Source organism: Poecilia mexicana, unplaced genomic scaffold (genome assembly GCF_051168715.1).
Source record: "Poecilia mexicana isolate PSO_F unplaced genomic scaffold, ASM5116871v1 scaffold_15, whole genome shotgun sequence".
Taxonomy (NCBI): domain Eukaryota; kingdom Metazoa; phylum Chordata; class Actinopteri; order Cyprinodontiformes; family Poeciliidae; genus Poecilia; species Poecilia mexicana.
The window spans coordinates 22,507,443-22,534,239 of record NW_028263384.1 but is presented as its reverse complement, the minus strand read 5'-3'; the positions used below and the strand labels follow the sequence as shown (position 1 = coordinate 22,534,239).

Below are 26,797 nucleotides of genomic sequence, written 5' to 3'. Positions count from 1 at the left end.
TCTGTAAATCATACATTTATTCTCCAGAAATCTTTAAATATTTGAAAAAATTTCAAAGAAACTGCAGCAGACACAGTTGTTTCTATATACTTTCACACCATGACTGCACCCCCGTTGTTTTATTATTTTAAATACATCATACCGTACCTGTTCAAACAATTATCTTATTCACTGAGCGGTGCAGCGCCCCTCCCCGTGTCTCCTAAAGTGAAAAAGGCACTTCACTGCGTGAAGGGAAGCTGGGAAGCTGCAGACCTGGAGCAGCAAGTAGATTTAAGTTTAAAAGCATCATTAGACCCGTTCATGCAACCTGTCAGAAAGTAGAGCCAAGCACCCGGCCAGAGGGGGAAACGTGACCTGAGGTTTTCCTCAGCTGCATCTCCCAGTTCCACCAGTTTGGTTTCCCAGTCGTTCCTCCAGAAGAGCCGGACCAAATCCCAACTTTACCAAAAACAACAACAAAAAAAGTTCAGATTTGTTTCCCTCTGCAACAAGGTTGGAAGTCTTTTGGTTAGCTACACGTCTCCAGGTGTTGCAGCTGAGAGCAGAGTGAGCTTCAGGCGCAGTGTGGCAGTGGGAGGTCAGAGGTCGCGGCGCCGGCCTCACTGCTGGGACAGCAGGGCGTTCCGGTTGGCCTTCATCTTCTCCAGGCGCTTCACCAGGTGGCTGTTGGTCATTTCCATCTCCTCGATCTTATCCAGAGCCGTGCGCAGCTGTGAGGAAGAGGAGGAGGAAGAGAACAGGTTAACAGGCATTCGGCCGCGACACGTCAGAAAAACGCAGAGTAATCAGATTACTTCTCTCTGGAGTTTCCGTTTCTCGGCCTTGAGCTCGTCTTCTACTTTCTCTGAGTTATCGGCTGCTGCCTTGTACCTGGCAACCTGGCCTTCGAGTCGGCTGATCTGAACACACACACACACACACACACACAGACACACACAGAGCAGAGCTTACTTTATGTTTACCACTACACTTTTATGACTATTAACTATTAGAAATTCATCAGGTTTTTCCCAGATGAATCTGATTCGTGTTGATTCAGACACTTTCAGGTTATTTTCTAAGGATTGTTTCACAAGAGAAAAAAGTAATAAAAATTTACCTAATTTAAAAAAAAGTATTAAAGTAGAATCAATGAAGTAGTTCAAAGTGCTTTACATAATAAAAATACAAAATTACAAAGTCATGAATAAAACACCATACAGTCAGCAGTTGAACAAACATTACATCATCAAAATCATGCACATCAAATAAGCAGCTGCTTGATGTGTTTAGATCAAACAAAAACAGGAAGTGTTTAATTCCTTGGCAAGACTCATCGTTAGCAATGAATGGAACGTTTAATTGGATTTAGCATAAAGCTAATAAGTGTGGTGCTAACTTTTTGTAGCATTACAAGAACTATGGTACATTAAATGTTACCATAGTTACACAGCGATGCGCTGCAGCTTTGGAGATCAAAGGAAACTGTCAGACAGCGATCTGATTGGCTGATAACTTACATTTTGTTCCATTGTACCCATTTCTTGTTCGGCCTTTGAAAGCTTGAACTTGTATTCACTAATCTGTCTGTTGGCGTCTCCTACAGGAGGATGAAGAGCAGAGCAATGAGGCTGGACATGCAGAGTGTGATTTTATGGTTCGTGTTGTGGTTCTGGAAGGAAGTGAGCTCACTCTGCATCTCGATGAAGTGCAGATCTGTACCGTTCTCCATGTTCTCCCCGTCTGGGAACGCTCCATCCACCTTTGAGTGTTTCTGCTTCTCCTCGTCCAGCTGGCTTTTCAGCTTCCTGATCTGAGCCAGGAGCTCGTCTTTCTCATCCGCCAGCTTCCGTAGCCTGACATCTGCAGGACGGGAGGGACATTGCACCAATCGACGGTCAGCGGCTTCACAAAGCGTTGCTATGGGTGACGGGCGGCGTGACTCACCCAGTGGGCCGTCGCCTGCAGACTCTAGCACCTGGGCGGCCTCCTGGGTTACCAGGGTGATTCCTGAGGGAAGAGGCTCGTGGTTGACGTCTCCGTTGGGCGTCCCGTCTGGGATTATCACCAGGCCGTGTTTCTGAAACAGATTATTAAAAAAAACCCCACTGTGGTGAGCAAACAGATGCAGATTCATTTGTTCAACAACATTTTTGTAAACTTAGATTTATTTAAATTCAGATATTTTTCAGTGCCAGCTTAAGCTACAGCAATCACAGACAGTTTTGCATGTTTTTACCAGGAGAATAAAGATTAAACTGAAACCAGAAGTTGAACAAAACGGCAACAAATAAAACTAAATCAGCACATTTGGAGGAATAAGAAACCAGAAAGTGAAGAGTTACAAACAGACGGGATGGAAGCAGAGGTTTGGTTTGACCGTCCGCCTGGCTGAACCTACCTCTGCGCCTCTGGACTTCCCCTTGATGTTGGCGAGCTCATCTCTGAGCTCGTCCCTCTCATTCCTAATGCAATCAAAGTATTCTTTCTGCCTCTCTAGGGCCTGGCCACACGAGAGAAGAGAGGACACGAGGAGAAAGTTGGACAGATGTCTAGACAGACATGCAGCACAGCACCACATGCAGGGGGATGGAGACAGGAGCAAATTCACATGCAGACACGCCGCCATTTTGTCAAATTTATCAGGATTTTAGTGTGAAAAACCAAAACGTGCTGCATAACTGAAGTGTTCAATTCATCCACTGATCAGGGAGAGACTGGAGACATATCAAGACATGGACGTCCATCTAAAGCAGCCAAGGGGCCAAGGTGACTCTGGAGGAGCTGCAGGGATTCATAAAGTCCATGAAGAAAACCATGAGAAGCCAAGCTGGGACAAAAACACCGGGGGTATTTTCTGCTCCTAAATTAAAATCATAAGAGGTGAAGCACCAGAATGAAAAACAGTAGCAATAATTACAAAGCAGCGATAAATATCACTTTTGTTACTAATGGCCTAGTCAAAGCCCAGACAAAAAAAAATCCACACTTTTTACATTTTAATGCGTAAAAAAACTAAAACATGCAGTGCTTCCTTCCAGTTTACAACTCTGCACTAATTTGTGTTGCTCTCCCCCAAAGGTCTTATTAAATGCAGTGAAGCTTATGGTTGCATTGCGTCAAAATGAGAGAAATCCCAAGCAGAGTGCATCCTTACAGCAATGCATGTAACGTAAAAGGGTTCAGATTAAAAGGAAGTGAGGCGCTTCATGATGTAATGGCTGTAGTAATGCACAGGTGGAACATGCCTGTCATGCTGGAGGATCTAAGATCAGAGTGATGTCACCGCAAGCCTCCAGACAGTCAGCAGGTTTAACCGCCGTTATGACATGCAAAACCCCAGACTGTGCATGTGAGCAGGTCCGAGGGTTTCCGTCATGCTGTCCGTCACAGCAGCCCTCCTACCGCCATCTTTTTGTCCTTCCAGTTTATGGTTTCCTGCAGGTCAAACACCTCTCTGGTGAGGTCGTCTAACTTAGTCTGCATTCGCTGGCTCTCCTGGAGCGTCGTTCAGCAACAGCAAGATAACAGCAGGGAGAACAGGAGACGTTCAGTGGAGCAGGGGTGAAATGAAAACACTGAGGCCTAGTCCATACACAGCCGATATCTGGGAAAACTAATATATTGATGTGTTTTGTTTAACACAAAAAAATCTGATTAATTAATGATTATTTATAAAAACACTGACCAAAGTGGAGATTTGAGAAAACTCTGTATGTGTAGGTGGGAAAATGGAGATTTAGAGGAACAAATAACGCACCAATATATCCACATATTTGGATCGAGGTAATTCCCCAAAAATGCTGTTTGTGTTTTAACATCTTAATATTCTACTATGCTACTTAAAACAGGGTTTGTACACTTTTCCCATACCTTCCTGCTCAAATTAAATGTTTGAACAAAGAAAAGTAAATACATTTTCTTGCTAATGTTTCTGGCATTTGGCACATAGAAATAATTTTAGTAATTCTGACTGACCTACAAAAGAAAAGGTTTGTCTGATTTAACTTCAGACTGTGAGGAAACAAGTGTAGGTGTATGGAAATGTCTGGTTTCCCAGGTTTTTAATCCAGCATTAGATTGTTACAAAACCAAGTTTTATTATCAAGCACTTTCAAGGATTTTATGCAGAAATCAAAACCTTGAAAACACCTAAATGAAATTCAAGCATTTTCAAGGATTTGTAGCAACCGTACAAACCCTGATCTGTCCTGGCTCAGGTTTCACTCCTAACAGGAAGTCATGGTTGTTTAGAAGCAATCTGATTGGCTGACAGGTTTTGGTTTAGCGCCACACTGCCCCCTATGGGTGTGGCATGTCTAGATCGACGCTCAGGGGCAGATTAGTCCGGATCCATGTGGATGAAAATGTTTCTGAAACTGATCCTGTGTTTTTTTAAGTGATGTGGCGTTGATATTAGTTTTTCTCAAGACCCGGCTACGTGTGCAGAAGGCCATAGAGACACAGAGGCGGAAACAGGAGAAAGGAGTCAAATGGAGCAGAAAGGGGAAGAAGGGCCAGTTCCAGAGAACCCTGATCAGATGTTTCTCTGCAGCGTACCTCTATGAGCTCGTCTCTCTGGCGGATTCCCTCCTTCAGCTCCTCTTGTTTGTGCTGCAGGACTGAACATGTGTGCTTCTGTCTTTCTAGTTCCTGAAACAAGAAGCAACACTTTAACTCTGGGCGTCTTTAGGAAGGCAAAGTCAAAACTGGACGTCCCGACTGACCTTTGACTTGTCGTCCAGCTCCCTCCTCATCTCGGCCATCTGCTCCTCCATCTCCTCCACGACGTCCTTCAGCGTGTCCACCTGGTAGATCAGGTTACCTTTGTCGTTGTCCAGCTGTGCGTTCGACACCATGGCTTTCTTGTACTTCTCCTCCACCTCTGTGAGCGACTCCTGATTCAAGTTAGGAAGCAGGTTAGAGTGAAACGCAGGAAGTTCATCTACAAGCTGTGTTAACATGCAACAGGTGTATAAGTAGCATAAGAAACATGTTTTTGACCTAAAGTAGACAAACACTTCACACAGGGCGAGATTATGTATAGAGAACAGATTCTGTACGTTTTTTAATGGTCGATTTGCCCCTTTATCAATTTCACCTCCGTTTTCTAACCCCTTGTGTCCATTTCACACACATTCAATTAATATTTCCTACCTGCAAGTGTTTCTCAGATCTAAGTGCAAATTTTCTAAACTTAATTTTCATGGATTCTGGTTGGACCAGGTTGAAATGCATTCGACCAAGACGAATCCAAGAAAAGCAGCTCCTGATAAACTGATGCTGTGAAACACAGTGGCAGCATTATGCTGCGATGGGAAGGCGGAAGAAGCCCAAAACACTGCGATGAGTGAAAACCTGTTGGAGGCTGCAGAAAAATTTATCTAAATTAATCATTACTTAAATAATCTATTAGTCATGATTAATTCGAATAATGGTTTCAGCTCTAGATGAATCCCTGCTCCTACAAACGTGAATCAAGTCAATGTAATGAACAGGCCTTTGCAGAACTTGCTGGTATGACAAGGAGGTAATTCAGCATTTTGATTCATGTGTGGAGGATTTCTGTTGCTATGGACGCAGCATCGACACATACACCTCAGAAAATACTTTAAAATCAACATCTGGGAAAGCAGATATAATCAGATCTGGTCCCTACCAGAATAACGTGCAAAACCAAAATAAACAGAGGAAGAAAATAGAAAAAGGGGCAAATGACCAGCAGCCGTGCTTATATTTTCTTAAGTCATTTTTGAGCCATATGTGAAGAAAGGTCCAGTGAAGTCACAGAGCATTGCATCACTTTCAGAAATGAAACAAGGTGGTGTGGTGAAAACCGAATCTGAAAGAGAGAAGATGGAAGTTTTCCAGGAGACAGTTAAAGCATCAAACTCTGCCAGGAACAGTCGGTAACCAGGCTGTTAGTAAACTCTTATCACTAGATAGAAAGTGTTTCATCTTGTTGAACCATGCCAACATCAACCAGGGATGCAAGACTCCCATCAGACCGCAGGTGGAGCCAGTTAAAGCCACAGCGTCATATCAAAACAGGAAGTGATGCAAGACCATGCAGTAGAGGTTCACCACACAGCACAGACCGAGAGGTAGGAGAGGTTAGTGATGCCAGAGGAGTGGGAGAAGACATGCTTTGAGCTCCAGCCCCTCTACCTTCAGCTCTTTAAGCCCCTGCATGTACCGCCCCTCTACATCCTGAATCTGGTCCTTTAGCTCATAGATATCCTGCAGAGCACATGGAGGAACGGTTGGGGTGAAAAGCAAACAGAAAGCATCCATTCAGCCGTTCACAGACAGTCCAGCTAACATAAACACCAAAAGCCAGATTTAAAGGGACAGCTTCGCAGACGTCGAGTCGTCCCATGCTCACAGGATGAAACGCTTAAAAGAAACGAGTCTTTTATAGGAAGGAGGAACATAAATGAAGTATTTCAGAGATCTGAAGAGATGAGTGGGAACGTATGTGGTCATATTGAGAATGTGAGACAGTAAGTGTCTTACCCGCAGTTCACTCAGACTCGTATCAGGGTCGTAGATGCTACCGGTGTCTGTGCTCCCTCGCCGTGACGACGTCCCGCCCAGCGACGCCAGGGAGGCTGCTGATAGGCCGGGCGTGGCGCAGCGGGAAGACGGCTGGGGACGCCACAGAAACTCAAGTTTTATTGAAATATTAAACAAAAACAATGAAGAGCATCCTAAACTTCTCAGACACTTACAGGATTCTGAAGAAAACGGATGATAATGGCATAAAAATGAAAGTTCACCCTCTTAAAGACCAGCAAACTTTAATTTTGTAACTTAACACTGGAAATGGAAGATATTGCTAAAACTAAAGTGGCACTTTAAATGAATGGAAAGAAAAGGAAGAAAGTCACCATAATAGCAGCATTTCCACCGAAAAATACTGTGATAACAGCAACAGGAGGTTACTGTTTAGGCAGAAAGTGGAGTTCAGTCAAGATGGGGGAAGCTGATTGACTCCAAAGACTTACTGCTAAAACTGAACTAAAAGTTGTTTTCAAAAAATGTGCAAGCACACTTTGTTTTATTTTACAAATTTTTAATTAAGACATTTTATATCCACTGTAACGCTTTCCTCTTTAAATCCTCCTGAAGGGGGCGCTGTCACCTGGTCCTACACAGTTTTAAAACCTGACAGACAAGCTGATAATCTCCACTGACTGCGTGAACATCAGACAATGGTTTGTTGACAGCTCAGACATCAAGATAACTGATGCGCCATGCATTGTGGGAAATCTGTGTCTTGTTCCTGATTCAATTTTTAAATGGCAAAAAGGTTCATAAAGCAGAAGTTTGTCAGATGCTGCAGTCTGAGGCAGACTTGGTGTGTGATTATGATACATTTTAGAACTAAACTTACTTACCCGACTATAATCTGTATACTGCTTGTCACATTTTTCATCCAGCTGCAGGAGAGAGAAGTCAGATTGTTAAATGAGTTGGAGACCATAAGTGCAGTCATGCTTGGGGTCGTCGGGTCACCTGTGAATCAGGAGTTAGTTCAAACAGAACCATCAGTCTGGGAAAAGTGCTGCATGTTCACAAACAAAACGAGCAAAATGTTTGCTATCTGAGTGCATGCTTCTGCACACTGATGCAGTCCACACAACCTCTTTCACCTTGAACATTATTAGTTCATGTTTTCAGTTGAGTCTTGAACACCAGATGTTATCATTTACAACCAGAACTCGGGTTTACTCAGTACTGCACTGCATTTCCAGGCGCACACATGCGATCTCGGTTTAGACACTTACAGCGTCCAGATCTGGAATGCTCAACTCGTCAAGGTCAGACACAATGCTGCCCCTTCGGTTGGAGCGGCTGAAGTAATCAGCAGCCGACTCGCTAATGTCAGAGAAGTCAGATGACTACTCACACAGAGGAAGAGGAGAACAGTGGCAGAAAACGTAAGAGAAAAGAGAACCGACGGGAAACAGCTGTAAACTCAGGATTTAAAAAGAAGCTGAATGAAAGAAAAAGCTACAAAACCTGAAAATATCCAAACTAGAGATGCACCAATCAGAGTGGTTCTGATTTAAAGCTTTTTAAAACCATGATTATTCATATTTAAATACATTTTCAATCATTGTACATGACTAAACATACATAAGGCAGAAGCCAACTTCTAAAAAAATGTATGACGTAAAAAGCAGCAAACATATGATTCAAAATGTACCCACTGGATATTAAAACCTATGTAAAACTAAAGCTAAACATCGTCAAGGTTAGCAAAAAATACAGAAGTGTTAAATGAAAAATGCGCTCTGCTATTAGCGGAAGTGTGCTAACCACAGGCTAATTCAATCTCATTTGTAAATTAGTTTTTTGATAAATTCCGGGGGGTTTTATCCTAAGGACAATATAACATAATAAAAAGAAAAATGTACTTCTGGTTTGTTTGAGCTGAAGGTTTGGAATTCCAAGATTTTTCCCATTTAGGCTTCAACGCATCCATCGTCTATGCCAGATATCGGGCCATTCAAAGAAAAGAACCCAAAGTTTTATCAAACTTCTTTCTGTTTAAAAATGCTTTTTCTTGTTGTTTGTCAACCAAAGATAGTTGCAGTTTTGGTTTTCTTGCATTTCATAAATTTTGAAAAAAATGAAAATAATCTAATTTTGTCAGTATTTGATGTTCTGACAAAGAGATAAATCAGATCTTCTGCCAGTTTATTGGTGCATCTCTAATTGGACCCGCAGTGAAAGTTGAGGATCAGAGGCGGTTCGGTGGAGTCCAGCTGCAGCAGCTCACCGTGCTGTCCCTCCGGCCTCGGCTGTAGCGTTCCTGGGAAACGCTGCTGACAGTGTCATCATCTGAGGAGGAGTGCTACGAATGCCCACACATACAACACACACACACACACACGCACGCACGCACACACACAGATGGTAAGAAAAAAAACTAAAAGTAGGTCTGTTGCATGAAACTTTCTGTAATAAACTGCAGTATGAGTATGGATCCTAGTCCCTAACAGGAAATGCGTCAGCTCATTAGCGGTGTGTTGGTGTGGTCATGCAGGGTGGCGGTGGGTTTAGCGTGCTCACCGCAGGGCTGCTGCGTGTGGAGCTGGCCCCAGAGGAGCACCAGCTCAGTTCAGAGGGCTGGGAACGAAGTGAGGAATGAGACAACGATGGGAGAAAAAACAAAAACCTGCTTCCATAAACATTGAGAGGACTTACAGCTCTTGAACCGCAGCCCGAGCCGTAAAGACCAGCGTCATCGTAAATAGAGGCCTGAGGGAAACACGTGGGAGACAATACAGGACTCAGCAACAAAGCAGGAGGGAATGTTGATGGTTGACGCAACACTCAACTGGGTGGAGTAGAATCACTCTCTGTAGGCCATGCAGCACAGAAACCCGTTCACACCCTGGCTCAGGTATTCACACTGCTTCCTCGTCATTTCAGCACATTACAACCACCAACCATGCAAGGGTTTAAAAAATATCTTCTAAATAAAGTCTGAAAAGTGAGACTTGGATCGTTATCCAGGCTCATTAAGTCAGTACTTTAAAGAATCAAAGTTATAGCTTTAAGTCCGTCAGGGTAGGAGTTTCTAAACTATTCAGCCTCTGATCCCCAAAATACTGGAGAACCCTACTGGTAACCTGACAACTCCATAAAATAACCTGGAGTTATTCCCTCCATCTATTTAAATAAACATATATGGAGAGTCAAGTAAGATGCATTTTAAACTAATTTCGGATTATGTCCACATGAATTTTACAGATCTAAACATTGTTACTCAATTTTCAAGGCTCAAACTGAGGAAAACTGTACAGATAAAATCTGTGAAGAAGTCTTGGACTTTGACTAGGCCATTCTAACAATTTCCTTTCATCCATTTTAACTAGCTAGCTTCCCTGTCCCTGTTGAAGAAGAGCACAACCACAGCATGATGCTGCTACTACCATGCTTCACTGCAGAGACTAGGTAGAATTAAACTGAGATTAAATTAATCTGATTACCAATTACTTCAAGGAAGTAAAATCCAATATCTAAACTGGTTTTTAATCATGAGCATCTGAGTAAAGGGGGTTAAATACAAATACCACACTTAATTTTTCTTGTACAAAAATTTGCACAATTATGCACAACTTGGTGTTAAAATCCCAGTAAAATGTGAAAAAGTTTAAAAGGAAAATAATTTCCTAAATCGCTACAAGTTGACTATTTGTTTTACTGATCTGCAACAAAACACTCAACTTCTCAGAAACTAACGAACGGATCTCTCAACAATCGGAGACATAAATCCACTCATCCAATATCTCACGGACACACCGACACGAACTGACCATGCTGTAGCTGCGAGACAGACCCGAACCGACGGTGGAGGAGGAGGAGGAGGAGGTGGAGGCCTGTGTGGGAGGAAGGGGTGATGGGAAAGAAGTCAGAGCAGAGGAAGGAGGGATGCTGTGGTGGTGAGAGAAGTGAAGTGGAAACAGGACGATGATTCTGCTGAGCGAGTCACTTTTAGGCCGTTAAACTTCAGAGTGTTGAGAGACTGTCCCAGCCAAATCAGGACAGTCTCTACGCAGGACGGGCAAAACGTCCAGAATTCAAACGTTTCAGTGGATTCAATTCCAGACTAGTTTCTACATTTTCCAGCAGTTTAAATAAAATCTGAAGATTTAAATCCATAACAATCACCTAGTTAGATTTTATTATCGGCATGTTCTACAAACTGTGAAGTAACAAAAGTAGCAGCTTCGTTACGGCGCCAAGTCTCTCTGGACAAAACCAGCTTTATTTTTAAAGGTTGAGACAAATAGAGGAAAAAAATTAGAACAGTACTTGTTACATTAAACTATCATTACTTTTAATGTTTTGCTGCAAATAAATAAAAAAGCTGTAGTGTCAATTCTTTGGACTGTAACCAGAGAGACTAAAGTTAAAAAAAAGTTAAGTGAAATTGTTATTTTAGGATGTCAAATTAAGAAAAAAACAAATGGATCATTGAGTTGAATAAAAACTTGAGTTTTTATGTAGAAGATCAAATTTTAGCACCTGATAAAATTCAGATTTCTATGTTAAATAACAGACTAGAACCTGGAAACTCAAACATTTTCCAAACTCAGTTTCCGTTTTGGCAATAAAACCTACTTTCCCAAACTTTAAAAAAATGTCAGCGCATTGAAACAATATTCATAACTGCAGCTACACAGCCAACCACAGCCTGTTTGTAGCCCAGCTTTTGCAGCTTGTTTTTGCAGCTCCAAATTATTTGGGAAAATTTGCCTTTTGCAGATTTTTTGTAGAGTAGATTTAAAGTAACCAAAAGAAAATTCATCTTGGGAAGTTGAAACGATCTACTTGACCTGCTACTGGCTGATGTTTTAAAGGCAGCCAATCCAGGAGCTCCATTTATCTTTCTTGGAACTGACTGGATATAAGGAAGACGGTAGATGTTAGCATCTGCTGTAGCACTAAGATATTTTCTATGGTGTCCATTAATGGGTACTAAGATATATTTGGGGTTTAAGTTAATAAAATAATCAGTTATTTGTGTTTTTAAAGGAGGTCTCAAGCAAATTTTAGCCATTTGTTGGCAGCTGTGGTCCTACTGTAATGACCAAGTTAGGTAGGTAAACATCTAATGCCTAATGGATGTACAGCTCGACCAAGGCCCACTTTAGCCGAATGACACAGAGATGGAGACCAACCCGGGGCTGATAGGTGGAGGTGGAGGACAGGGCTGGTGGTTTGGTCTTCGTAAGGCTGCTGTAGTTCCTCTGATCGTGGTACAGTCCAGTCTAAGAGAGCAACAACAGAATACGACTCAAACAAGCTGCAGCGCTGCAGATGCTAACCTCCAGGGTCAGACTATGGCATTTATTAGATGCACAAAGCAGTGATTAGTCAGGTCTATAAAAGGCAAAGAGCCTGATATAGAAAATCACTGTAAGCTTCTACGAATCTGGACCAGCATGGCGGCGCCGATGCTCAGAGCTGGAGCTGTGATAAACTAACCAGCAGCCCTTTCTTGGAGGAGGAAGTCCTTTTTTGGCCACGCAGGTCATTGTACACAGAACTCTGTTGAGCCACAGGAAAGGCAGGAAGAAGGAAAAACAAGCAGGACAGTGAGGAAACAGAGGAACATTTATAAAACCATAAAAATTACAGAAAGACATGTTGGATGAAGTCAAAGGACATACGGTGGAACGGGAACTCTTCAGCAGGGAGCTGGAGGAAGGGCCGTCAGACTAAAGAGAGAGAAGGTCTGAGAAGATGGTCACTCACACACACACACACACACACACACACACACACACACACACACACGCACACACACGCTGCTTTAACACCACACACACGACACTGAAGGGACAGAGGTCACTGCATGCTGTTGGTTTCAAAACCACAATTAGTCTTTTTAATGAAGCATGGGAGTGAACCAGGTTTTCTCAGTCTGTATAGATCAGAGAATGATGCAGCTCTCCCCCTCCCCCACCTGTTACTGCAGTCATAATGTGAAAACTAAAGAAGCAGCACCTACATCTCACAACTTGTAAAACAGGAGCAGCATCTCTCAAAACTATCGAAATGAAAACAACTAAAATGTTTTACGTAAGATAACTGGAAGAATAAATGTGTTTTATTGCAGAGCTGGGACTTTTACGCAATCATTTTAATTAATTAATTAATTAAATAGAATTTAAAGCATTAACAATTTTAAACACAAATAATCACTTTTTTTTCTACACTAACGTCTGTACCTTTGTATTCACTCCCGTAAATCTGAGCACAAGCAGTCAGCAACAACCATGGACAACAAGCCGCTTCTTTTGGCCCACCAGAGGTTAATTAAAAAATCATTTAATGGGATGCTAGAAAAGGCATCCCATTATTGTTATGTTCAAGTTGTGCTAACAGTGATTAGCCAGCAAAGAAGCTATTCAAACCTAAAATAGCATCTCAAAGCTAAACATGTTGCAGCAGCACAGACGTCCCCAACGCTAATGTCAGTGTCCACATTTTTAAAGAAGTTCCATGAATGATCAGCAGTTCCTGAAACTCTGAAAGCTGAACGGCTAGAATAACACTCTGCACCAATCTGATGATTTAAGAACTTGAATAACAGATCACTAATGATCTCTTAGGGAAGCTAGCCAAAATATTTCAAAACCAAATGACAAAATGTCTTATAGTAATCTAATGAGAACAGCTTCAGCAACCAGACAGCATTCTGCCTTCAAAGACTCGGGTTAGTCGGTTCCCTTCTGAAAACAAGCCTGTCTGAACTTGAATTTTTCCGAATGGGAATGGTGTATGACTTATACGGTAAACAAACTTTCAATGTCAGATGAATCTACAGCAGCTGGAGGGAGCCACTCTGCTGTGTGCCTTTCACTACCTGCAAGGTGAAGACGCTGCTGCCAAAATGTGAAGTTGCATTTGAAATGGACCTATAATGCTTCTAGCGATGGTATGAATGGAACCCTTTGTTATGCTCAAAGTGATTTGATTAGCCCAGAAATATGCATTACAGGCCGGGTTGGAGCATTTTTGGGGAAGATTTATTCCACATGCAGGTTTTCCAAACTCCAGTAGTTTAAACAAACTATATTTGTTTTCAGAGATCTTTCTGCACGTGTAAACATGTCTGAAGGGAAGGTATTGCAACAACAATCTGAAAGCATCGCCACTACATCCAGTTAAGGAGTTATGGTGTGTTTGATTTGCCTTGGAAATTAGAGCTTAGCACAGCTTGCTCTAGTTGCAGGTCAAACCAGTAGATTAGCTGTTGGACCAAATACCAGCAGTAATGAAAGCAGTAACGATGATTACTCTCCATACAGTAAAATAATATTATAGCCTCTATCTGTGGCTGATATGGACTTAGAATTTTAGCAGAATATTTTGTGGTATTGTTGTGACAATAAAGATTATGATAAAAAACAAACTGCATGGCACAGTATTCATAGCGCCATAAACACAAATATTCCCAATTAGAAAAGGGAGCATAGTTTTTCTGCTAAGAGCATCCAGGTGGATGGAGGAGACATTTTTTTACCACTTTAACCCCAATCAGAGCGATGCGCTCTCTCAATTAATACATGCACTGTTGTTACTGTTTCATATGCTCTTAAGGGTTTTTGGCAGGAATGTGATTCCATAGGTGCGATGATTTGAAAACTTTCAAAAGTACTAAGGAAGTTTATGACTAAAACTTTGTTTCTTTACAGTTGGCAGTGAAACCGAGTCCTGATCTTGGATTTACGATTAGCAACTCTGAACTTTTCATTAGTTTTGTGCACAAGTTACCAAGACTTTTCATTACATTTGTGAGCCCTCTACGTTTCCCAATTTGTGCCTTATGACATAAAACCTCATGAGATTTATTTTTTCTATGTAAAGTTTTGGAAACAGATCCTGAAAATGAAGACACACTAAAAAACGGGCACTGAAGAATAATTTTCCTATACAATCACCTATAGAGCAAAATATGTCTGGCTCATTTGCGTAGCTGAATGCTCCAACCCCTTCTAGGACTTTGGACTCTGCTGGTAATTATGCCACATTCATGCAGCTGTACTAAAGTGTTGCAGTGACGCACCAGGACGTCCTTCCTACGGGAACTGGATCGACTCTTGATAGAGCCCAGGTCGTATACGGATGAAGATGTCGACTTTGAATATAAAATAAATGTGAGCATACATTAAAAAAGAATAATGTGAATGTGTTTTACACAAAAAACCAACTTCCACACATCCGCGTTCGTTTGTACACACCCTATAGCTGCGGACTGACAAAAGGTCGTCATCCTGCCCCGGTCGATGTGGAAACACAGAGTGGACAAACAGAAAGGGAGAGAGAACAGAGGGTGATGAAGGAAGACAGGAAGTAAGTGGAGATAAAGAGGAAATGTGTGGAGGAGGATACAGACCCGGTGATGATGGTTGCTGGATCTACTACTACTAGAGGCTCTGGCTTTTTCTGTTTCAGCCTGGAGTCGGGAAAGAAGGTCAGCAAAGACAATGAGTGGATAGAAAGTGTCGAGTTGATTTAGCTGTTTTAGCACACAGAGCAGATATTTGATAATATGCTGGAACATCAAGCCATTCGTTTATGAATGAAGAAGTTCAATTTAAAGAACTAAAGTTAGAACTCAAACCAATTTCCTGCAGAATCGACCGTCATATATAAAGCCAGACGGTGAAGCCTGCACTCCAAACAGACTCAGTCACAGTTCACAATGTCTCCAAAGCAAATACATATTTCCACTGTGAGGTACAGAGTAGTCTGGGAGTCAAGTGCAGCTTAAATGGGACTCTGTCCCACACAACAGTGTTAGTGGCAAAGAAAACAGCAGCACTCAGTTGGTCTCCTACCATCCACTGGTGGATCTGACCCCATTTTCTGCTGCTGCTGCTGGAGGAGTGGTAAGAAAGCTGAACACAGGGAGGAGATGCCAGGAAAAACAGTCATACCTCACTGAAAACCGCTGAAAAAGAAAATCTGGCCCACATTTATAGAACTTTTGGTTTCATTTGTGGACATGCAGCATTTTTATTTATTTATTTATTTTTAAACTTGTGGGACGTGGAATCCAAACCTCCATAAAAGTGAAAAAGCTGCCCCCATTTTGTGTAAATACCTCTTTCTGCTGCCGTTCCAGTTCCCTCATCCGGATGTCCCTGGCCTCTGCGCGGGCCGCCCGCTTCGCCGCCAGCCTCGCCTCAGCCTGGGGGACACAACAAGAACACACCTGTCAGCCCTCAGGGCAAACCTGGAGGTCATGACCCGCAGGCACAAGCAGCAAACAAAGACAGGGACGAGCAGCACACAGATAAACACCAGGACTGTAATGGAGGAGTATTTTTAGGTATTCAAAACATTGACTTCCTGTTGGAGAAGAGAGAGGTTGGGAAACGCGGATGAGGTTTCACTGAATCAACCTGAGGAAGAAGACGTAAAACTAAAGCTGTTTTAGAGAAATGTTACCATAGTGATCTTATCAGACTGATTATCACCCTGAGGATTTTATATCCTGCATGATGGGAAGATCTGTTCCTTATCTGGACTCGTAGTCCAGAATCCATCCAGAGAATACAGGAAGTTCTCCTGCTTCTCCCACTCGTCATTAATTACTTTCTATATAACATATAGTTCATATTTTACTAGAAAAAAACACTTTTATGTCATGATTTGTCATTATTTACAATGTCGCACTGTGTCTGAGAGAGAGCAGCCAACATTATGCAGCTCTGCAGTTTAACAGGATTATATTCATTTTCTAAAGAAAAAAGCTGACATGTTGAGCACTTTATAATTACTGAACAGTAAAATCAGAACAGGTTTATAAGATGATTGTCCCTCCAGATCTAACTGTTCTTTGCAGGGCAGGTCAGGCCCAAGCTGCCTGGATCTTCCCTCCATCCAGGATTCTACAGGTTCTGAGTCAGGAAAAGTGCAGCTTACATCTCTGCTGACCCCACACATTCAGGACACAAACTGGTGACTTTTACCTTCACCTACTGCAAAAACCAGCCACCACAGAAGAGAGGTAGCTTCTCTTCTCATTTATACTTACTTAACGTCTATATGCTGTGAGCACTTGAAACTGAAGTCAAATTCCTTTTGTTCTCCATTTAAGAGAGGCTAAAAGACCAGGGCACTGAACATTGTCAGAGATTCCTCACCACCTCTTACTGGATTGTGTCGTCATGCAATCAGTATTTCAACATCAAAGCAGAACCAGTTATGTACTCCTTCTCCTTAGCGCTGATTGGCTAAACCCCAACAGCAGAAATAGAGAAGATTGTAGAGGTTAGGTTCTGCATTAATGCACAATAATGCACATTTGGTGCTTGAACTATTAAATTAGGCTTTTGAGCATCTTCAGAAGGTGTCTCACACTTAATTTGACCATTTAATTGATTTTTTATTTTATCTATTTGCATTCAGTTTGATCTACTTTTCACCCCAGTCTGCTGCTGATCTCAAGGAAACACCATTTTGTTTTGTTTTATGCCATGTAGTACTCAATGAAGTGTCAATAAACCGATCTGATCAGAATGGATGCACAGGTATTTCTGGAGGTAAAAGATAAAAATAGATTTCAGACATTTAAAAAAAAAAACATTTAAAAGTCAAACTAATTTTCTGACGTTTCCTGATGCTGCAACTCGGCACCAAATTTAGACTTTGGGGGAAATGTCAGGATACATCATGCATTCTCTGCTCTCTCTGCTGAACCCTTCCAGCCGTGAGGTAGTCGTGTGTAACTCTCATCCATAACAACATGTGTGAACCATCAACTTCGGGGGGGCTAATTTAAAGGCCTCGCAGGGAAGAAGCTAACAGTTTATAAACATAACTTGTTTCTAATCTGCCTATAAACAAAATATAACTTATCCTGCCTTTATGTACACGACTAAGACCAATAAAGACCCCTTGAGGCGGGAGCAGAAAAGTAATACTTATAAAATCTGCCCAACAGGAGGTCATTTTACAGAATACCTCAGCAGAAGGTTATAATTTAAACAACCCCTGGACAGGCGGGGGGAGGAGCCACTTAGTCATACAGGTTTCTGTGTAGCCAACTCCTTTATTACCTAATACATGCAGGGAATACTGCTGAAACTATTTAAACATGCCATCAACAAAGAATGGCACCCAAGTTCATGCAGCCCGGACCTTTATCTTCAACTAAAAGGCAGTCCATAAATACTAGAGATAATGTGTACAGTATCTCACAGCAGACAAACACTGTCAGCATTCCAGCGTCTTATCTGCACTGCCAGCACAAGAGGCCTAAAAGTAGAGCCGTTTCTGTTCCACCAACAGCCTGCAGCGGACACAGCAAAAACACCACGATTTTCAGATCATCAAATGGCTTCAGAGGACCTGAAGGGGCAGGCTGTGGTTAAAGTTGATGAAACTACTGAAAAAAAAATCGATAGTTTTTCTGAAACGCTGCAGTATTGGTGACCAGAGAGGAGCTTCCAAAGTTCAACTTCAGAACCTGGGAATGTCATTTGTTTGTCAAATGTGTTTTTGTGCCACATCAGATATAAATCTGAGATTTCCAGGATTAAAGGAGGCAAAATAAACTATTTTTTCTGTTTGCGCAGCTATGATTTGTTCACACCTGCTATTATTAAATTTTAACCAACCCAGAGCTCGTTTTTCACATTCGTCCAGACTGTGCAGGTGTGGATACACTCAACCAAACCCAGGTGTGGACCAAACAACCAGACAGAGAAAACATTTTTAAGGTGGTCTCAATTCACTCTCAATTGGGTATGACTACAGACCGGCCTTGATCCAACAAACTACATGGAATACACGCCCTTTTGGACGTCACGAGCCACCGTAGCTGGGTATTCATGGTAAAAATTAATCCTTCAGTGTTGGTAACGCGACGACTTAACAAGAACTTTGTCAAAGTAAGTTTGTTTTCACATCCATGTTTTGTCTCGCTCCATCATTTCTTGGAGGAGGAATGATTAACATCTGAATGACTTTGTATACAACGTGAAAGCAAACTGCACCAAACTAAAAAAAATAAAATAAAAAATAATAATTAAAAGTCCGATTTTGGTCTGAACACAACAAGCACACCAAATGACTTTTCTGGTATGAATATACCTTTAAAAATGTCATAATTCTAATTAAAACTCTATGATTCAAGGTCAACTTACCTAATAAGCACTCCTAAGCCAGTTTCCAGTATCAATCTATACCAAGATGAAACATTTATGTTAAATATTTACACCATTTATAGCTCCAAGTCACTTGAAATGCCTGTCCCCCGGTTGGGCTTTTTCTTATTTCAACCTAAATATCTAAAAGGTTTAAAATGATGGAAAAAATAAAGGAAAGGTCACCATGATTGTTTAACTACATTGATAAATGCTTTAGTTTTAAATCTAAATTGATGCTAGTCAGAATGCACCAATATTATCAATATCAGCAATCAATACTGCTATTATGTCTGCCAACCAATATCAACTCATATTTGTTTTCCTAGACGTCTGACACAAATAAAAACGACCACACAGCTAAAACTGGTTCTCTGCTTCAGTTAAACTACCCATAATGCTTTGCTGCATCACCATCACATCACATGACCAAACAAATACCACATGACCCAGCCTCTCCCCTTTTAGATTAGTCTGAAAACCTAATAATTTAGCAAGTGCTAAATTATCTCATCTTACTTTTTGCAGCAGAATGAATAGTTGCTGCTTCTCTGTTTTAAATATAATCTCTTGCATTATGTGAAACATTTATTTTCCTTAATTTCTGAAATTAATGCTCATGTTTTTGCATAATAAAATCTGAGGTAATGCAAAGATTAAAAAGTGCAAGTGAAGAACTGAGTGCAGGAGGAGGCCGCCTGGAGTCAGAGACAGCTGGCTGTGCGCTCTGCACCTGTTGATCTGTCTGACAGGACGACCTGCTCTGTGTCTCTGTCCTATCTATAGCCCGACCCGGCCAGGCCCGGCCGCCCCTCGGCCACGCCGCGGCCCTGAGAGGGTAACCTGAGCAGGACGGCGTCAGCAGCACGGCACACCTCCAACACGCAGCTAATAACCGCACAGCAGCCTGTCCGGCGTGTCGCTATCAGCTCCTCAATTAGCAACAAGCTCCCGATGACGACCAACAATCCACATTTCATTTTTCATATAATCTAAGCAAAGCAATTATTATTCTGTGTTTTTAGTTTAGAAAGAGGTGAGAAAAGTATAAACAACAAATATGCAGACCCATGCTAAAACATCCTGCTTTCACCTGTAAATACTGAGTTTTATATATTTACTTATCCAACTAAATCATAACTTTGTCTTACTTTTAATAATTAATGGTTGCAGATTTGCCAGAAATCCGTTTTATTTACAGGTTTGTAGCGGTCATGTTGCGCTGAGTAGTTCTGTTCTCCTCACATGAGAAATGACTGCAAATCAAGTCTGAATATTTCTTCTGCTCAATTTGTAATCTCACTTTTAACAAATACTGCTTCAAAAAATTATTCATAAAATAAGAACTTAACTGAAAAAGTATTTAACATATGGTATATACAAATTTCATTATCAGTTTTCATTTAGTAACGGATTTTGTCTATTTTTAATGGGGTCGGGACTTTAACTCCGTTAATTAAGATTAATTAATTACACAGATTTTACTTTTTTAAGGCTATTAATCACATTTTTTAAAAATAAAGTTTCCAGCTACGAATCTATTGGTTGAATAACATCAATAATAAATTAAAAGCAATAAATATCTTGATGCTGAGCTCATATGTCTCACTGTTCAATCATTTAGCAGTAATTGGGCTGTTTGAATTGAAAATGTTGCTTATTTTGTTGTTACATAGTTTGATGAAAATGTGATTTATTAACAACACATCCTGGAATTAACTTGATAAATTGTAATTGAGTCCGACTATTTTTAAGCATTTAAATAATATGCTTTGTTTTATGTTTGCTTTTCCAATTATATTGAAATCATTAATGTAAAAATGTGGCTCTGCTTTCCTTTAACAGAAAGGCTGATTTTCTTGGAATTAAATAAACCTGAGTGTATAATCTTCAGTCTGAAGATTAAGGTGTTTCACTTTCCTTTGTGACAAAGGCCTTTTGATCTGCCAATAAAATCCTCTGCCGTCACATAAAGACACTCCCTCCAAGCAACGAGGGAAGCCTATACCTGCTATCACTGCCAACCAGCACGCCCCGTACATCCTAATCTCAGACAACAGGTAATCATTGTGGAGCTGTAGCCAAGGCTGGGTTTGTTAGCAAGCTGCTGGCATTCAAACCCTGACAGCCAAGAAGTAACCCAAGGTGCCTCAGAATGCAGCCGGTGACGCTGCAGGCTCAAATTCACCGTCATCCCCAGCAGCAGCGGCGCATGCCAGGCCCAGACATGCGGCCTGCATGGTCAGCTAGCGACCAGGCATAAGCTGCACTCTGTGGGGTTTGTTTCTGTTTAGTTTTCTAAGTGATAAGCGCTTCTCTGACCCCTTGAACTCGCTGCACGGTTGGTCTAATCTTTGCTTTGCTGCACAGAGAGATTCAGATTTAGGAGCGGACTGGGAGGGCCGGGTGACTCATGTTTCTATGATCGGCCTGCGCGACTATAAAGAGAGCAAACGGAGCCGAGCGCCGTCTGCAGCTTTTAAACATCCCAGACTGACTTCGAACAAAACAAGGCAAACACCTGAGATTTATCCTGAATTTAAATGTTTTTTATAAAGCCAGGAAGTCCGTGGGTTTACTCTGGTCTTTACAGAAAGCCTGGCCAGGGTTGTTTTCTTTAATGAGACAAAACGGCAGAACCTGACTATGGAAAAAGCCAAAGGAATGAAGGAGCTGCAGTGGAAATCATCCCGACGTGTCTTTACAGGCCAGGCAGCCCGTTCTCCTTCAGTTGGCTTTTCTCTACCAAACAAAAATACTTCCCAGTCAGCTTCAGACCAGCTGTCCAGGACCCAGCCTGCTCTGACCACAGCAAATATTAACCAGCAGAACCAGAATGGCCACATGTGGACACAAAGATTCAAATTGGCGAAACTGGCTCTTAAACCAGAGTGCTGGGTGGAAAGTTTTACAAAGCTCAACGCTGAAACGCCAAATGTAAACAATGCTGACTCAGCACAGAGGGGACGGCGGTCAAGTCGCCTTTTCCAGCTTCACAGCTCAAAATGGACCGACTGGTTCCGGAGCTTTCAAACCCATGCTGAAATAACTTTACGTTTCATAAACTTTGAAAACTATTTAAAGTAGTTTTCAATATTCTGCTAAGTTCACTGTAACTAAATATGATTTACAATATCAACAATCAAAGTCAGGGGTCAGAACTGGTCCAAACATAAACCACAATCAAAACAAATGGAAGTGGGTCGAAATGCAAACAACAAAAATAATACGCAGTTAAATGATTCATAAGATTTTACAACTTTATATCCATAATTCATGAAAACACATTTTTTTTTATCCTTTTAGGCATAAAAAGGTTTGTTTATGGGCATGAAGTGTCAGCTGAAGGTCCACAGTGGAGATAATCTGGAGAAATCACAGCTTGATTTTTTTCTAAAGGTTTCCCCTCAAATATTTTCTGTTTTATAAAATATTCTTAAAAGTTTATCCTAAAGGAATCATGAAAACTGTTACATTTTCCCAAATTAATGTTTGTTGAATCACAAATGTTTTGACAAAATATTTTACATAATATTTAATAACAAAAGCTCCATGTCTGATACCTGCTTAAATTATAAATCAAAGCAGATTTGTGTGTTCTGCTACTTTAAAACATTTTATCCCTCTCTAGATTCTGATTTAATTCAACACCTTCAGTCTGAAAGGTTTCCCTTTAACGAGTCATAATAAAAGTTGCTGCTGTTCAAGTCGATGCTTTTCCATTTTGAATGAGGCAGAGTAAAACAGTTAAAACAGGAACATTTTAGTTGGATTAAATCACATTTGCATCGACTGATGGGTGGAATAATTGACGTCAGGTACATTAGAGGACTCTTCCTCTCAGGCGACCTCACCTCCCGAGCGATGCTGCTCAGAGCCTCGTCCTCTGCTGAGAACCGATCTTTTACAGGAGCTCGTTTTCTACCGGTGCCTTGTGTCCCCATGTTAGCGCAGAAGCTGAGATTTCACCAAAATGTAAAGCTGGAAAGAAAAGGCAGCGCTGAAAACACCTGCAAGAAAAACAGAGAGACGAAAACGATGTAAACAATGGAAACAGGGAGACCGAACACCAGCATGTTGGAGGTAAAGTTCAAGCATCACAGCTGTTTGTAGAAAACACACTGCAATCAGCCATAATATTATGACCACTAATGTCCCGATTAGATTCCTGAGGAGTTTTGTCCTGTTATGATAATCTCTGATGTTGCAGCTTAAAACATTCTTTGATTTCAGAAGTGGATCTCGAGACCCAAATGTGTTGATCTATGACCCCCAGTGGGCCCCTGTGCCACGTTTTGGGAACCACTGTAGCAATGCCGTTTCTGGCCTGATCAGATTTTTAGAAATCTTTAACTTTGGCAAATTCTGATTTCTTCAATATAAATACACAAAACTAGCATTAAAAACAAATTCACCAGCCCTTCCTGGCGTAAGCAGTGATTTCTACAGGTAGCTGAGGCAACATTAAGCCGAATATATGAGAGAAAAACAGCTTTATAACAACGTTTACTGTTTCAAAAACAAAGAACAACGACAGAGTTGATATCTTAAACATTTATTGTGGATACCATTATTAACAACCGTTTCTCTGAATGGAAACTTTCATCTGCAAACTCCAAAACCTAAAGTAAGTTTTCTTTTTGGATGCCCACAGTACACAGGAATGTTAACATGATTGTAACATACTAAGGGAGTCAATCAGTTGCTTTATCGTGTTATAACTTTGTTTCGATGTTGATGCAATGGTTTTGTCAAAATTACAAAATGTCACAATATAATTGTGATTCAACTTAATTCTCAAATCTGTGATTTGATGCATGTCCATCTAAACTTCAATTTACATTTTGCATCGTCGTCATTGGATTGTCAATCATTTAACCAACATACCTGTAAATACTGTGATTTAAACTGGCATGAAACAGAAAAAAGTGCTGAAAGCTCTAATATAAAGAAGTTTCCTTTGATTGTTATTAAACTGAAAAAAGTGCATAAAAGTGTTTGCTGATGGATTTACAGACCAAAAATGGAGGGAGGTCCTGCTTTTGATGATTTAATGAATAGAGAGAAAAAACTAATCAGACTTTTCAGCATTTGACAAAGTGATTAAATTAAAACCAATCAAGATAAAATTAGCCAATAAAAACTGTCTGTCTTTACTGTGCATCTTCAAACAAGTGTTCTCTTGAGGATTACTTTTTATTGTATATTTGGTGACATATTTTAAATGGTAGCCTATGTGTAACTGTTTCTGCATGATCACAAAAACATGGAAGGACTATTACACAGGAGCAGATGACAAAAATTCAGCCGAAGGCTTTGAATTCAGGTCTAAATGTGTCTTTTTTTGGAGGCGTCACCAGTTTCCTGGATGTTTAGGTAGGAGTCATGTAGCAAACACAGGAATGCCAGAATGTGGGCTTTCAGACCTGAACACCACAATAGAACAGGATGAGCTACAGTGCTTGTCCTTAATGTGGGCGGTCATGATGTTATGGCTGCTGGTGGATTTTATTCCTACATTTAACTGTATATGCAACAAACCATGCAACCCTCACTAACGTACGGGTCCCATTAGGGTTTCTGATCGACGACTGTGGCTTACATAAACCTCTTTAATGAGACATCAGCAGCTTCATGGAAACATTACATTCAAACAACTGGTAAATTATTCATTTGAGACGCCTAGTGCAGCAGATTGTTTACAGACAAACCTCCATTAAGCAGACCTTTCCGGGCCCAGACCTGGGAGTTCTGCCCACACGGGTCAATACAGAATCCAAATTTAAACATGATGGAAGTGAGGCCACATCCCAATACTCTGTTTATATTATTCATAATATCAGAATAAGTGTTGAGAATATTGGAGGATTGTTTGGAATGACGCCTTTAGTTGATTGTCCTGAATTCATACTTTGCATAGCAATAAAATATTCAACCTGTTGCTAGCAGCCCAGAAATAATATTTAGAGGTTATTACTGACTATTTTGGGAATGGTTGGATTTAGAGTGCAATTTATTTAATCAAAAGTGATATTTTTTTTTTTGCCATAATATCTCAAAAGTCTCTAGTGACTCTGGGACCTTAATTTATAAATGAAATGCAAAATTGACTTTCATCTCTGCAACAGACCAGTCCAGTTCTCCCTATCTCAGGCATGCTGCTTCTGACACCATGAGGTAAATTAAATAAAATCCAACATAACAATAACGAGTTTTTGCTTTATTCAGCGTTATCAAAATCAGTGTGTTTTGCTGGTTCCAGAGTGGCTGTCCCATATTGTTGATACATTCATGCATAAAAAACTGACTCCAGCTGTAGTCCACCTTATTGTGAAACTGCCATCAACTCTTGAATGGGTTTGTTCAAAATCTCTAAGGTGCAGTTATCAATGCTGCTTGTACACCTTTTTCTACCACATGTTTTCCTTCCACTCAACCTTCCATAAATATGCTTGGACAGAGCACTTTTTATTGGCAGCTTCTGTAGCAAAGCTGGAAAACAAATTAGTCGACTTCGACATTATTCTGAAGGACATACAGTAATATTTCTGCATTATTATCCTCAAAAATAAACAAAAACAAGCTACATGTAATAAATATATACGAATTTCGTATTTTGCATTGAAATGACCGAAATACATTAACTTTTCGATTGTATTCTAATTTATTGACACCCACCTGTAGTTACTCATGTTGCCCTTTAAGAAATGAATTATTGGAGGATAATCTAATGCATTCATCTGTACATCACAATGACTGAGGCTGCCTGCTGCAGACAAAATACCTCATGAGTCAATGGACCCAGAGTAAGCTATGCGCTCTCCGTTAAAATATTTCATGATCTAATTCCTTTGGATCGAAAACTCAAAGCTACAAGTCGAAAACTTAGCGGGCAACCAGAAGAAGAATGAATTAAAACCACTCCAATATATAATTTGTAACAGTTTCAAATGACTGTTTATGATCGGAAAAGTGCTGAAATATACCTTATTGAACGATAATCAGCTGGGTTCAATTGCACTGTTAAGAAACACACTGGCTAACACAACATTACTCTTTCTACACATACTTATGCTTGTAAATAATACTCAGTAATAACCTTAGCTTGATTTACTCCTTGGTAAAAGAGATAACAATTAACGCCTGTTGGTCTTAACGTGCTTGGCCACAGCTCCGAAGAGCTAACTGGAACGGCTAACTAGCATTCCTTACCCCTGGAATTAACCATAAACTTTCCCATTTAAACTCTTCCTGTGTGTCTAAGAAACCCAACGCTTTACTGACCGAGAATCCCTCCGATAACAACGACAATCCAGCATTAGAAACACTTCGGCTAAAGCCCAGCTACAGAAATAAATAGCTGGGTGGTTCACAAAGTTAGCAGCGAGGCTAACCGCGACTCTCCTGAGAGACACACAGGGCAAACTGGGACTCATTTTTTTCCAAGTCGAAAATGTATAATTTTACCTTCGTGACACCTTTAAGCAAGGCAGTTATTCTCCCAGGGTTTCTGTCCTCTATCGCTCGGTGTGTTTGGGCAGAGCCATTCGGGTTTACTTCACAGAATGGGAGTGTTTTTGTCCACTCTGACAGCTGTCATCAGTCCGCCTTTCTTTCCTCTGCTCTCCTTCAGTTTTCACTGGCGAGCTGAAAAAGGTCCCGGATGTTAGGGAAAAATTAGGGTGTGATGCTGCCTTCAGGAGCAGCCGGGAAATCCCAATTCTTAAACCGGTTTTGGAGACATTCTTTTCCCTTTTTTTCCCTATTTATTTATTTACTTTTTTTTGCAATAAGAAACAGCTTTAGTATTTTTGGAAATGCTAAGTAATTATGCAAATGCTTTTTTGTTACAATCGAAATACATATTTTACTTTCCAATAACATTACAGCAAACAGAAAGCTACAAGAAATCAACAAGATAAAATTTCCCAAACAAAAAAGGGATTAAAAATAGACAGAGAGGAAAGATTGTCCTTCCTTATGTTACTTTTAGATATTAAAATAGGACAAGATTTTGCAGTTGACCTAAAAGTTGTGAAAGCTCATAATTGTACAACCAAATTGACTACTAATCATTTTTTATGATAAACCTTTCCATTGACAAGTTAAAAACACAAACAACAAAACAAAAC

General features: G+C 40.7%; 1 protein-coding gene across 5 annotated transcripts; it reads right to left on the bottom strand.

The window, feature by feature from the left end:
• Nucleotides 1-2: 2 nt before the first annotated feature.
• lrrfip2 (leucine rich repeat (in FLII) interacting protein 2) lies at nt 3-26,337 on the bottom strand. Of its 5 annotated transcripts, XM_014992826.2 has the most exons (27): nt 26,133-26,337; nt 22,520-22,675; nt 15,617-15,703; nt 15,351-15,410; nt 14,906-14,965; nt 14,751-14,783; nt 14,576-14,647; nt 12,174-12,221; nt 11,989-12,051; nt 11,682-11,771; nt 10,314-10,376; nt 9,199-9,252; nt 9,064-9,120; nt 8,771-8,845; nt 7,773-7,886; nt 7,383-7,424; nt 6,499-6,630; nt 6,151-6,222; nt 4,710-4,880; nt 4,543-4,635; nt 3,388-3,480; nt 2,384-2,485; nt 1,930-2,062; nt 1,675-1,845; nt 1,503-1,582; nt 798-902; nt 3-713 (listed from the first exon to the last, which is right to left on the bottom strand). In XM_014992826.2, exons 2-27 carry the CDS (start codon nt 22,607-22,609, stop codon nt 603-605), a joined length of 2,271 nt encoding a protein of 756 aa, XP_014848312.2. In that variant the 5' UTR covers nt 22,610-22,675; nt 26,133-26,337; the 3' UTR covers nt 3-602. The 5 variants fall into 5 exon arrangements, with proteins under 5 accessions (XP_014848312.2, XP_087868978.1, XP_087868979.1 ...); XM_088012852.1 differs by lacking the exons at nt 2,384-2,485; nt 3,388-3,480 and having other exon boundaries at nt 26,133-26,331; XM_088012853.1 differs by lacking the exons at nt 2,384-2,485; nt 3,388-3,480; nt 6,151-6,222 and having other exon boundaries at nt 26,133-26,328.
• Nucleotides 26,338-26,797: the final 460 nt, after the last annotated feature.

Coding starts and splice junctions, on each gene's coding strand:
- lrrfip2 (XM_014992826.2), bottom strand. CDS start 22,609: ATGGGGACACAAGGCACCGGTAGAAAACGAGCTCCTGTAAAAGATCGG. Junction 6,223..6,498: donor CGAGTCTGAGTGAACTGCGG/GTAAGACACTTA, acceptor TGTGCTCTGCAG/GATATCTATGAGCTAAAGGA. Junction 1,846..1,929: donor TGCAGGCGACGGCCCACTGG/GTGAGTCACGCC, acceptor CCCGTCCTGCAG/ATGTCAGGCTACGGAAGCTG.